The sequence below is a fragment of the Zonotrichia albicollis genome, chromosome 28 (genome assembly GCF_047830755.1).
Source record: "Zonotrichia albicollis isolate bZonAlb1 chromosome 28, bZonAlb1.hap1, whole genome shotgun sequence".
NCBI classification, from domain to species: domain Eukaryota; kingdom Metazoa; phylum Chordata; class Aves; order Passeriformes; family Passerellidae; genus Zonotrichia; species Zonotrichia albicollis.
The window spans coordinates 5,659,033-5,672,275 of record NC_133846.1 but is presented as its reverse complement, the minus strand read 5'-3'; the positions used below and the strand labels follow the sequence as shown (position 1 = coordinate 5,672,275).

The following is a 13,243-nucleotide window of genomic DNA, read 5'->3' as shown; positions in this document are numbered from 1 at the left end:
TCCCCTCCCCACTGAGCACAGTGCAGATTTCCTTTGGGTTCAGCTTCTGGCATCAGCGCTGCCGTGGCTGGGGATGCTCACACAGGGGGTCGTGGGGCTGTGCCCCCTCCTCTGTCCCACTAAAGCAGAGTAACAGCAAACACCACTCTTGCTCCTGCTGTAAACAAAACCACTGCAACAGCCTGCTGGCTCTGCAGCTCTGAGCACCTGGATCCACGGGAATGTTCCAGTGGCAGGAGGGTGGCTGGGCAGCTTTTCAGGAGCTGCATCTCCCTGGGGAGGCCAGGGCTCTTTCAAATCCCAGCACTGACACTGGGCAATCCCCAGTTCTTCGGCAAAACGGGCTCCTCCCCACCCTCCTAACCAGGATTTGGGTGAAAAGGAGCCTTTTCCGAGGGGAACCAGCCCGCCTGGGCGCTGGCTGACCCTCGCCAGGGCTGCGATTTCGCAGAGCAGCACAAGTCACCCCTCGGGGAAGATGGGGCTGGAATTGTGCGTTTGTGGTCCGTGCTCGGTTCTTTGGTGCTGGGAGAGGGCAGAGCCCCCTCCCCACAGCGAGACCCCGCGGGTGGGTCCCGCAGGAGGGGCTGGGAGCTCCGGGAGCCCCGCGTGCCCGCCGGTGAGCGCCGGGGTGCGCCCTAATTGCTCCGGTGACCGAGCAATCACCGCCGTGTCATTACCGTGATGGATCGCAGCAGTTAATGTGTCAATGGCCATTACCGGGGGCTTGTGTTTTCGCTGGATTAATGAATCGACACCGCACGCCGGGCTCCTCGGGGCCGCGGGGCCAAGCGGGGGGGACAGACTGGGAAAGCGGGCGGGGGGTTGGCAGCGTTTGATGGGAGGGAGAAGAGAAGGGCAACGCTTGGGGTGACAGCATCCTCCCTGTCGCTGCTTGCGGGAGCTGCTCCCACCTGGAGAAGGGAACTGGAGGATGGCTGTCGCTGCAGGGAGCAGGAGACCCTCAACATCCTGGTGGGGAGACCCCTCCCCCAGGAGCCGGGGGTCCGCCGGGGCGGGGGTCCCCGCGCTGCGCTAGTGCTTTAAGAGGCTGGCAAAGCCGGCGGCGGGCTTCCCAGCTCCTCTTCATGCAAAACTTCCCCGGCCCCGGCTCTCCTCCTCCTCCCCCTTTTCCCCCTCCTCCTCCCCCTTCTCCACCTCTTCCTCCTCCTCCTCCTCCTCCTCGCCGCGGCTGCGGTGCGCGGAGCGCGGCGGGTCCCGCCCGGCTGCGGCTCGCTCGGCTCCCGGGCCGGGCCGGGGCTGGGGGGGCCGGGGCCGCCCCCGCCGCACGCCGCAGGGCCCCCCCGGGCTGCCCGCGCCCCCGGGCCGGGGGCGGATCGCGGCACCGGGCACCGGGCGGAGACGGGGCCGGCGGCGCCGCCAACTTGGCACTGCCCGCGGGTAAGTGCGGGCGGCGCGGGGGGCGCATCCCGGTGTCCCCGCACCTTCCCCCGCGGCTGGAGTGCCCCCCGCTCCCCCTCCCCGCAGCCTCGCCGCTGCCCCCCTCCACAACGCTCCGGAGAATTTTCCGCCTTTCCTTCTATTTTTGGGCTGGGGGGGCTGCGACAGCGGGGGCTGCAGCCCGGAACCCCCAGCGCTCCCCCCGCTCCCACTCATCGCGTTATTCATCGCTGGGCACTGCGGAGCGCTGCCCCCTCCTCGCCCCGCTGCTCCCCCCCGCCAGGGGCACGGAGGGCACCCCCTGCCCCGGTCCCCAGCCTGCCACCTTTGTCCCCAGAGGTGCCCACTGCCCGGCGAGGGCTCCGGGAGGGGAGCCGGGGGGCTGGTCCGGCCGGAGGGGGCTGGCAGGGGTCGGGGCAGGAGCAGCGGGCAGGGCGGGTGGCCGTGACCGGGGGCTGCCCTCGCCTCGCCGCAGCGGGCAGCGCCCGCAGAGCCGCCGCAGGGCAGGGCAGGGGGGACGGCAGAGCGGCGAGGGGCTGAGGGCGCTTCCCCTGTCGGCTCCGAGGGGCTGTGGGGGTACGACCCTTCCTCGGCGCCGGAGCGACCCCTCGGAGCCCCCCTTGGTCGGGCAGAGCCCCGCTCCGGCACGGGGCCGGTTCCTCTCCCGAGCGTTCTCCCGCTCCTTGGCGCTCTCCGGGCGAGCGGATCTGAGGCGTCGGGAGCCGCTGGGGAAGTTGGCAACCGTGAGAAAAAAGCGGAGAACTCTCCCACTGCGTGCCCGGGTGCAGCCCCGCCAGCCCTCCTCCTCCTCCACCACCTCCTCCTCCTCCCCTCGGTGTGATGAGTTTTGCCGTGCTCTGCCAGCCGGGTGATTTTCCGTGGGCTGCTCCGGCGCTGGGGGATGCCCGCTGCCTTCGGCGGCGGCTGCGACGGAGAGGCTGCGGGTGAGTCACCGCCTTTGCCATCGCCATCGCGCTGCAGGTGACCTGTGGCTCGGGGCTCGGCGGGGGTGGCACCAGGCAGGGCTGGCGGTCACCGCAGGAACCCACGGGCAGTGGCCGTGTGCCCCGGGCAGGGCTCGGAGAGGGGCGGAGGGATGGAAGGATGGAAGAGAAGGAGCAGAGCTGATCTGTTGAATGCAGCGAGGAGCTCGGGAAAACACCACGAGAACTGCCAAAAGAAAAAGCTCGTTTCCTTCCCCGCGTTTGTGCCCTGTAAGCGGCGTTTATCTGCATCAGTCAGCGGGGGATGCTCTGGGGATGTGCCGGGCTAGGCTGTGAGGGGAGAGCTGGGACAAGACCCTTTCCCCTGTGACCTGCCACCTCTGTGCTGGGGGGCTCGGTCCGATGGGATGTGCAGAGATCCCTCCTGATTGTGGCCAGCCTGGCCGGGCTGGAGGGACAGTGCTCATAGTGGGGGTGGTCCCTCTGTGATGGCAGAGGGTCCCCATGGGCAGTGGTGGCTCCAGCTGCAGGCAAAGCCCTTCTGAGGATGCCATCAGGCACTGGCTTAGGGGTGCTGAGCTGCACCCCAGGGTGTCAGAGCAGCATCCAGGGGATTTTCCCGTGGGATTCCAAGCTTGAGTGGAGCCGTGACCTGGCCCCACATGCCAGGGGCCAGCATCGCCCTGCAGAGCAGCCGAACGGCTCCCCAAAAAAGAGCATCACGTGCTTCAACTTTGGCATCAGGCAGGAGGAGGATGGATTTGTCAGCTCAGCCACCCCCTTCCAGCTCTTCCCAGAAAGGCAACGGCTTGAAGAAGTGGCAGGTCCTAATTATAACATACGTGAACCCGTGCCCGCCGCCCTCCCCGGCTTCGTGCCCGCTGCGGGCACCGGCTCTTCCTCCCGGGCACTGCATCTCACGGAGGCTTTTCCTCCCTGCAGTTCCCTGGATGGCCCCGCACAGAGCCCGGCTGAGGATGGGGGTCTCTGGAGTCACCACCGGGGGGGTGTGGGCAGGGGCTGGCACTGCCAGACCGCAGTGTCGGGGCGTGGGTGTGATGGGGAGCGGGGACACCGCGCGCTGCCGCGGGCACTGCCGGGCACTCAGGCCGCGCTCTCGCTCAGAGCCAGCGCCGTCCCAAATTGCAGATGGCGATAAAAAATTAATTGCGGGATTCTGCTGCACGTGGCAGGAGCGGGGACCAGCGGCGGCTCCTTCCCTCCCTCCCTCCTTCCCTGCCAGCCGCTGGAGCTCTGCGCTGGCTGCCCGCGGACACCTCGCGCTCCTGCCCGCAAGGTGAGCTGTGAGCTGCTGCTGCTCTCTCTCCGCTTGCTCCGGGGCTGGATCCTGCTCGCCTTCCCCCCCTGCCGCGCCATCCCATCCTTCAAAGTGAGGGATTAGCCCTGACCTGCTTGGCAGCGGGAGGGAGGCGGAAGGAGAGGGCTTGCTGCAGTTAAGGACGTGTATAAATATGGGGTGATGAATGTTCCCTGGGTCTCGTCTGCGCCCTGTGGCAGCACTTTGGGTTGGACTTCAGCATCCTTCAGGATATGCTCCGGAGCACTGAGGTGGGTGGTCATACCCAGCTTTTCCCCACCACGGGGCTCTGAGCTGGGTGCTGGCAGGACCTGGTTGCAGGGAGGACGAGTTGGCACTTTGATGATGAGCTCAGGCTTGTGCGAGCATTGTGCTATCGGTTCATGCATCGATTGAGGGGTTGCTGGGGCAGGGGCTGTGTTTTGGAGCTCACTGGGGGATTTGGATGGCACAGTCTGGGGTCTCTGCTCTCTGCTGCCTGCTGAGCCGTGGCCTTGCTTCTCCGAGCGGACTCCGGGGTACTGGACCTGAATACTTAAGGTTTTGCCTGTCGGGAGAGAACTTAACCTGGCATCCCCTCCCTCTGTCCACGTCTCAATTCTGCTCTACTTCATGGAGCTTTTGCAATTAAAAAGACCAGGAGCCAAGCAAAGTACCCTGTAGCTGCTTGCAAGCGGGAAGAGTGAGTGTACACTAATTGGGATATTGTGCTGCCTGCTGGCTGGCCATGCTTGCTGGAGGAAGAGCAGGTGGGGAAAGAAATAGCCTTGATTTTCAAAAAGATGCTGTGGAGCTGGTAGGAACCAGCGTGGCTTAAGCTGGCACAGCCCTCCCAGTGCCAGGGCTGGGCTGGAATCTCTGGTGCTGGTGGAGCTGGGCTCGTTGGCAGCTGGGGATGGGTGCAGGTGAGTGCTGGGTGCTCTTGGCCGATTATTGCTGCATCTCCTGGGCTGTGACCAGCTCAGCTGCTGCTGGGTTTAACGAGCCCCAGAAAATGCTCTGGCTTTGAGCTGGGAGATGATGGATCCTGCTGCAGGCAGAGCTCTGGGGAGTGGGGTCTGTCTGGAGTGTGTCCCCCACAGTCCAGCCCGGGCAGTGCTGCAGGGATGTGCAGGAGGAGCTGTGTGAAGGAGCCACAGAGGGGATGCCTGGGGTGGCTGGTTGCTCCTCCAGGCACTGGAGAAGGTTTTACAGCAGGAGATCTCTGTGATGTGGGGGAATTTTTAATCGGAGTTTGATTTAATGGAATCACAGAATGGTTCGGGCTGGAAGGGACCTTAACGCTCACCCAGTTCCAGCCCTTGAAATGGGCACGGACACTTTCCACTAGACCAGGTCGCCCAAGAGGGGCTGGCCTGCCCAGCTGAGCCCTCTCCTGTTCCTTGCAGGGCCCTCGGTGGCTGACGGTGCCGGTGGCCCGGTGGCCACCACTAGAGGGGAGCAGGATGCCACCGTGCTGCCCGGCCCGTGTCCGGGGCGCCGGGACCCGCAGGGCTCTGCCTGTCCTGGGGCAGCAGCACCGGCTCCCTCCGCCCTGGCACTGCCCAGCCCACCCTGGCTCGGGCAGGGGATGACCCACACCCGGGAGATCTCGGTTTGCTTGGTGCTTGTGCCACCTCCCAGGCTGGGCTGCGGCACAGCTGGGATGAGGGCGATGGGAGGGCTCTGTCCTCACCGATGCTGTGCTGGTGGAAGTAGGAGAAAGCAGAATTTCTCCTTCCTTCAGGCTGGGGTAAGCACCATGGTGAGTGATGATCCCACCCTGTTGTTGCCACCCTCGTGGTGCCCCTGTGGAGCCGTGCAGGTGGAACAGGGTGGCTGTGGCCCCTTGCTGCCCAGTGTGTGTGGGTAAGGATGTTCCCTGCTCCGTGAGCTGTGGGCAGGTGTCTTCCTCCAGATGTGCACCTCCCTCCAGATGTGCCCCTGGTGGAGCAGCTGCTTTGGGGAGGCTCAGGCATGGTGGAACCAAGGTCTGGGCTGTGTGGGAGCAGTGAGCTGTGTGTGGCTGAGGAGCTGCTGGGGACAGGTGGGGGGGACAGGGGTGCTCATCTGTCACCCCTTGGAGCAGGGGCTCATCGGGTAACTCCGGCTCCATCTCCCCCGTGAGGGATCCGAACCAGCTCCCTCCTCCTCTCCCCATTATTTGTGCTTTCTTCTTGCCTGCCGTGATATTTTTACCTTCAGTTCGTTCAGATTATATGATCAAAGGAGCCACAAAGGGGAGAGAACAGAGAGGGAAAACGCTTAAAAGAAGAAAGGGAAAGGCAGTGGGCTCTGGGGGCACTGCCAGCTCTGCGGGAGCTGCCGTGGGCTCTGAGGGTTTTCCTGGGAGCAGCTCCATGGTGTGAGCATCCCACCTTTGATGGGCAGAAGTGTTGCAGCTCCAGGGATGAGGGTGGGAGAGCTGACCTGCTTTTGCCTGGTGCGGGGCTCTGTGGTGTCTGAGCATCCCTTCATCTCCCCATCCTCCTCCTCAGCACCGGCAGAGCCTGACCAGCTCCCAGACCGTGCAGGAGCCTCATTCCCCTGCTCCGTGCCCACTGGTGATGCGTGGTGTGGTCCTTGCAGGGGAGCAGGACCATGCAGAGGTCTGATCCCTGTCCCTGATCCCCATCCGAGCTGGGCTCTCCCGGCAGGCTGGGGCGGGGGTTTTGCTGCAGCATTCCCAACCTCCTGCCTTTGGAAGCACGGAGCCGGGCACCGGGTAATTCTGGTTCCTTAAAAGCCCCGGCTGTCAGAATCGCTTTGGAGATGGGCCTTCAAGCAGCTGCGGCGGGCGGGGAGGTGCATAATTTATGGAGGTGAGTTGAAACCTGGGTCCTCCTGGCTGGGATGGCTGCGGAACAACGGGAGCACCTTGGGGCTGGTGAGACTCTGTCCAGCTTGGGTGCCGGCTCTGGGCTTGAGCTGAGATTAATTTAAGCTGTTTCCTTGGTCTCGCTGTTGCTGCTCGTCCTGCCTGGGGAATGCATTTGCCTGCTCGGCTCCTCGCTGCTTTTGGTGCCTGCATTAATCATGCGCTGCCCTCAGCATCCATCAGCAGCTGCTGGGAGACGACGGCGGGGATGGGCATGAGGGCGAGCCTGCCTCGGGGGGAAACTGAGGCAGGGGCTGTGCTGCTGGGGCAGGGACAGCTCAGGTACTGTCGATATCTGCTGCTGGAAGCCGTCGATAACGGAAGCAGCTGCTGGTGCAGGAATCAGTGCCCTGAAGGGAGAGCGGCAGGAGCGCGGGGCTTTGGGTTGTGACTCGGATCTGGAACGCTCGGTTTCGGCACAGTCTGGCTCTAGCTGAGGATGCAGACCTCAGTCTGTGGGCTCCAGACAAGTGGAAGGTGACTGAAACACCAGCTGGGAAAAGTAGGGGTGTTTTAGGATAGGCAGGGAGCAAGGCTGGGGGTGTGTGTGGGGTTTGCTGCACTCTGAGCGCTGTCCTTGGACACCCTCTCAGTTCCCTTAAGAAGGGACAGGGCCCCCTCTGAGCTGGTCACTGACCTGTGCTGCTCTGTGGGGCAATGTCCCTGAGGCCCCAAATCTATTTTTTGCAATAATCCCCAGTGCTTATTTCCTCTGATGAAAGCCTGGAACAGCAAATGTCCTTTTCCTGCTCCTGCCTAATTTTCGCTCCCCTTTTCCCCATCCCTCCAAGGTCTCCGGAGGAAGGACCCGAAGCTTTGCGTGGGCTCGTGGCTCTGCTGCTGCCTCTCCTCTCCGGTGTAGCCATGCAGACCCCAGCACCCTCCTGCATCCCGGCCTCCCGCTGCTCCCCCGGGGCCGGCAGCAGCGTGGGGCGCCGCTGACGGAGCGGGAGCGGGATCCCTCCGGAGCCATGCCGCCCGCCCAGCCCAGCCCGGCCCCCTGAGCGCCGCCTTCCCGGCCCGAGCTCTGCCCCAGCACGGCCTTGGCGATGAGTGGGGGTCACTTTTGCATGGAGCGTTTGTCCTTCTGCCTCCTCCTGAGTGCCTGGAGCTGGGGGTGGGCGCCCGGCGGTGCTGCCAAGCCCAAAGGCCAGGGCTACCCGCACATGAACTCCATCCGCATCGACGGCGACATCACGCTCGGGGGGCTCTTCCCCGTGCACGGCCGGGGCGCCGAGGGCAAAGCCTGCGGGGAGCTGAAGAAGGAGAAGGGCATCCATCGCCTGGAGGCCATGCTCTTCGCCCTGGACCGCATCAACAACGACCCCGACCTGCTGCCCAACATCACGCTGGGCGCGCGCATCCTGGACACGTGCTCGCGGGACACGCACGCCCTGGAGCAGTCGCTGACCTTCGTGCAGGCCCTCATCGAGAAGGACAGCACCGAGGTGCGCTGTGTCAGCGGGGGACCCCCCATCATCACCAAGCCCGAGCGGGTGGTGGGCGTCATCGGCGCCTCGGGCAGCTCCGTGTCCATCATGGTGGCCAACATCCTGCGGCTCTTCAAGGTAGGGCTCGGCAGGTGAAGGGAAGCCCTCGGCAAAACCCCCGCGGGTGCTTTGGCAGCGTTTCTCCACGTGTGCCTCTTTCTCCACAGCTGGGGGGAGGCAGAGCTGGCGCTGTTAAAATGCTTCTCCTGCCTCCCCCGGGTCCCTGGGGATCCCTTCCTCCATCCCTCTCCGGTGACGACACTCGGAGCAGGAGGATTTTTGTCTCATCTCCCCCGGTTTTGTGGCGCTGGTGCTCCCGCTCTGTGGTGGGGGCTGGATGGGAGGTGGGCTGAGGGTGGGTGTGGAGCTGGTTCTGGCGGATGCTCCTTTGGGGGTGTGGGTTATACCCCAAAATGTAAATCCCACCTGAGCCAGAGGGCTGGAGGCAGTGATGGCCGATGGCAAGGGGCAGCTGGGGCTGCTCTGCTCCAGTCCAAGGGAACATCAACCAGGCTGGGGACATTTGTCCTGTGCCACCAGCCCCAGAGGTGCTCAGGCTGTGGTGGGATGAGTAGGGCTCTTCCTCTTGCTCTGTGCCAGCTGCAGGAATGCTGAGGAGTTGATAATTCCTTTCCCCCTTGCTGTACATTCATTTATCCACAACCACGTCCCTGGGCTGCAGAGGGTGTGAACAAGGGTCCCTCTGCAGAAATGAGGGAGAAATGTAAATATTCTGCACCTCCAGTGGCAATGGGGGCCCCATCCCATCTTGGCCTTCTCCCAGCACCTTTAAACCCCTCTGTTCTGCAGGATTGGTGCTGTTTCCCCCTGTCTTTCCCCTCCTCTTCCTCTGCCAGCCCAGCATGCTGAGAGCTGGGTCCCCTCCTGGGAGGGCTGGGAGCTGTTAAGTGAGGACGGAAGAACCAGATCGCTGATGGAGTTTGATTTTTCTGGGTCCCTTTTTTTTTAAAAACGTGTTAATGTTCCAGGCGACGAGTGAGAGGGCTATTCAATAATTAAAATAATATAAATTAGAGGGAGTGGGAGGAACTTAAAAGCTATTTGCCAAGACAAAAAAGATTGAATACTTGTTCTGGAGAGGAGGAGGGAGGCTGGAAGTGGGGAAGGAGGTAGGAGAGTGACAGTCAGAATAGTCGGGGGCAACTGAAGTCTTTCTAGGTTCTTTTGTTTTTTTCCCCTCAACTTTCTCCTCCAGTTTTGATCTTTGGGCAAAGAGGTGTGACCTGTTCAGAAGGATGTCACTGACCTCAGGTGCAGCCCTGCCCCAGCTGAGCAGCCAGGCACTGGTGCTGCTGCTGGTGCATCCTGAGCACTCAGAACTTTAATCCAGAGCTGATCCCAGCTCAGTGGGGCAGGGAAGAAATGCAAATGGGAGGATAACCAGGTAGAGGATGGAGACTTCAAAACCCCTTGGGAGAGGAGAATAAGGAAAATCTCAGCCCTTCCTAGACAGCAGGAAACCCTCGTGGGGGGGTTGGTGCCCTCCTCAGTGGTCCCAGCACAGGGACACCATTCCCATGGGATTGGGGTCATGTCTGGGCACAGCCACTCCAGCAGCAGGCAGGGGCTGGGGGTTTGGGGGTTCTGGAGGCTCTTCCCCCCACCACGACCCGAGTGCTGCTGCTGCTGCTCTTTGTTATTCAAACACTGCTTTTATGGCAGGGACATGCTTAAAATGAGAATAAGGCGACTTCCATTTCACGCCGCAGCTGACCTTTAAGCACGGGTGACTCTGCTCCGAGGTTCAACAAAGCACTGACTGCCTCGGGCACAGGCAGCTGCCTCTGGGGCATGGCACTTGCTGGAGCTCTGCTCCTGCTTGGCCCTGTGTTGCTGTGTCCCTCCCGTCCCTCTCGGTGCTCCCCCAGGACGGGGACATTGACAGAAAGTGCTGGGAGCTGGCACAGAGGGACCCTCCCTGTGGGGTGTTCCAAATGCCCTCTGAGTGCTCTGGTTTCTGGAGAGCTCAGGTGGTTCTTGGGGAAGGCTTCAGCTCATCTGGGAAGGCTCTAGCACATCTGGAAGGGCCCCAGGATATCCAGCAAGCAGCATAGAGTGAATCAGAGTCTACCAAGGTGAGGAGCCCAATCAAGTCCAGCACAGCAGCCCTCCCAGTTTCCCCCTTCTCTCCTGTGGCCATGAGCACTCTGCAGGTGCTGTTCCTGTCTCAGAATGATGCTCTCCCTGCTGTTGTCCCACCCCACACTCCCTCCTGTGCACCTCTTCCTGCTCCATCCCCTGCACAGCCCTCCCTGCTAGGCTGGCCTTGCTCCTCCCTGCCAGGGCTTTTGTCGCTCCTGCACTACATAAATAAATAACGGGTCCTTCGTTAGCTGCCGCCTCCTAATTAAAGCTGTACATCAGTGGAACAACTTGCAGATGCGGCATCCTCTGTCCAAGCTGGTTTCGTCACTCCTCGTCGCTTTGCCTGCAGAAAATCCTCTCCCTAAATCCGTGCTCTGGGCTCTGTGTGATAGCATCTCCCTGGCGTCACTGCCGGAGCGCTCTGGCACCTTCCAGCTCCTTCCCACCCCTTGCTGCTGCCTGCCTCTCCAGCCCCAGCTCTACCCACTGGCAGCTGAACCACCACAGCAGGGATGGTGTCAAGGAATCCAGCCCCTTCTCCTCCAAATGGGATCCCCTAAAAGGGATCTGAGGCGCATTTTTCCTCCCCATCCAGAAAGAGCTGTGACAAGCTGGAGCGCGAGTGCTCAGCGTGGGGTGAGCAGCCAGAGGATGGCTTTGACACGTGCCAGGCACTTTGAGGCGGCTGTTTCCTCTCCGTGGCAGCGAGTGCAGGCGCTCTCTGCAGCGCAGGGCTGTTGTACAACATGAATAATTCACCTGAGGACGGCGCTGCCCGCGCTGCAGCCGGGCACTCGGCACCCGCAGCCCCGCGAGGCTGCGCTGCCTGGGCTGCCAGGTGCAGTGCTGGGTCAGGCCCTGGCTCTGAGCCCCTCCTGGCAGTGCTGAGCCCCCTGGCTCGTGGCAGGGTGCCCCGAGGCTGTGGGGCAGTGGGGTGGATGGATTCAGGGCATCCCCACTTAGCAGGTAAATAACGTTCACCGAGCGGGAAGGGGGACGCTCTGATTAATCACCCGCCGCTGCCACTTCATTTCCTTGCTCTTCACTGAGCTTATTGAAACAAATCGCAGCTGTCTGGCTCCCCTGGGCTGCCCCCAGCCCTGAGGGGTCCCTGGGCACAGCTTGTTGAGGAGGAGTGGGACAGGTGGTGGCAGGGATCAGGGACAGCATCCTCCTGCGCTGCTGTGCTACCTGGAGTTTTAGCTCTGCCTTTTCCCTTTTCCTCTCCCTCTGCCTGCATCCTGGGCCTGACCCTGTGCCCAGGGAAGGGGCAGCAGGATGGGGCTGCAGCTCCTTCCATCCCAGCACTGAGTTCCGGGCAGCCCCTCCCTGCCCCAGCCCCTGCGGTGCTTTACGCTCTCCCTAATTAAAAGCTGCCATCCAAATGGCTCGATGATGGAAATTCTAATTAAATCAATTCCATCTTGTCGGCGAAGCAGGGCTTTGCATAAGATATGCATGAAATTAATAATTATGGGGAGGGAATTAGCTGCTCCTGACCCTGTATCTGGCATGGGGGGGTTGGTGCAGGAGCCCCTGCTTGTGGGGCGCTCCTGACCAGTGTGCTCAGCTCTGGCTCTGCAGTGGTTTTTGGTTGGTTTTTGGTTGGTTTTTGGTTGGTTTTTGGTTGGGTTTTTGGTTGGTTTTTGGTTGGGTTTTGGTTCTTCCTGCCTGCTCAGGCTGATGTTGGCATTGATGGTTTACGCCCGAGCTGGGATGTGCTGAAATCACCACCTTTGCCTAATTCTTCCCAACCTGGGAGGATTCTGTCTCTTGCTGGTGGAGGAAACACCACAGCATCTCCTGAGCCCCATTAATGATGGGTGATAACGGAGGGCACCAAATGCAGCTTTCCCAGTGCATTTGAGCTCAGTCACACCAGTCCATTGACCCTGGAGGAGCAGGATGACATCTCCAGCCCCAGCTCCCACCATCCCAAGGGATGCTTCTCCAGTCTCAGGGTGCTTTGGGTGATGATTTTTGACTCAAAACAAGAGAAGGAAGGAGGTTTGCCCCCTGCCCTGGGATCGCTCCCTACTCTTGGTGGCACAAGGAACTCTTGGGATGCAGGAGATCTGGTCCTACTAATTTCCTCGACCTGGTCCTACCAATTTCCTCCACACAGGAATGTTTGTCCCAGGCTGGAGATGAGCCAGACAAGGGACCACCAGTGCAGCAAATTTGCAGTTGAGAGATGTTTCCAGCTCCCTCTTCCACTGCATCCTTCTTTCTAAGAACCTTGAATTCCCTGCCTGCATTTTGCTTTTATGTACCTAAAAGGACTTTTGTCTTTTATCTGAGAAAATAGCTGGTGCCAGGAGTTGGGCTATCAAAAAGGCAGAGGGGGGAAAAGGCAGAAGAAATCTATGAAATGGCCATTTGGGAACTGGTATTTTATTTTCACTTTCATCCAAGGCAGAGGAGCGAGGGGAAAAAGCCCTTTCCTTTTGTTTATTAAAATACAGCTTCCACTCCATAGCCTGTGGATCAACAGGTATATTCTGGGCTTTGCTTTCCAGCTGAGGCTGGAGCAGGATGGGCAGGCCAGGGGTTAATCCAGGCTGTTGGATCTTGGGTGGGATGGCAGTGGCGTGGGGAATAGCTGGGACCTCTCCATCTCCAGGAGCTGGGACCTCTCCATCTCCTTCCACAGTGCTCTGTGGAAGAGGTGAAACCAAAACACTTGGCAGGTGAAAAATCCTTGGGAAAGGAGCCTCTGGAAGGGCAGGGGTGCATCCCTGCCCCCAAATCACCTTTGATGTGGGCGCTGCCTCCATCCCGAGCCCACGTCCCTCCTGCGGGCTGGGCAGGGAAGGGAAGGGGTTGTGCTGGGAGCAGCCCCCCTGCTCCCCCCGGGATGAGCCATTGCCAGGCGAGCTCCTCACCTGCTGAGCAGAATTTTAATGGAGGCTCATGCACCGGCTCCAGCCAGAGATCCCCAACGAGCAGATCAGAGCCCCTCGGAACGGAGCACAAAGCAGATTGTCACGGGGAGTAATCCTATTTGTGCCTTGATAAAGATTCCTTCCTCTCCCTCTCCCACTCCTGCTTCATCTCTCCCTTTTTTTCATCTCCTGTTTTGCAGGCAGGTAGAAGGGTGGCTGCTCCTTTCCAGGGGCCTTTTAGC

The 13,243-nt window shown here is 61.2% G+C and overlaps 1 protein-coding gene across 3 annotated transcripts in view; it reads left to right on the top strand.

Annotated features, from left to right (window-relative positions):
- Nucleotides 1-1,114: 1,114 nt before the first annotated feature.
- The window catches only part of GRM4 (glutamate metabotropic receptor 4), a 35,491-nt gene continuing 23,362 nt past the window's right edge, over nt 1,115-13,243 (top strand). Inside the window, exons 1-2 of one of the 3 annotated variants that reach the window (XM_074527918.1) lie at nt 1,115-1,401; nt 7,312-8,088. In XM_074527918.1, the coding sequence (XP_074384019.1) occupies nt 7,570-8,088 (519 nt within the window). In that variant the 5' untranslated portion in view covers nt 1,115-1,401; nt 7,312-7,569. Of the gene's footprint in view, nt 1,402-2,212; nt 2,346-3,620; nt 3,643-7,311; nt 8,089-13,243 lie in introns of those variants that run through there. The other 2 variants (XM_074527919.1, XM_074527920.1) reach the window with 2 other exon arrangements.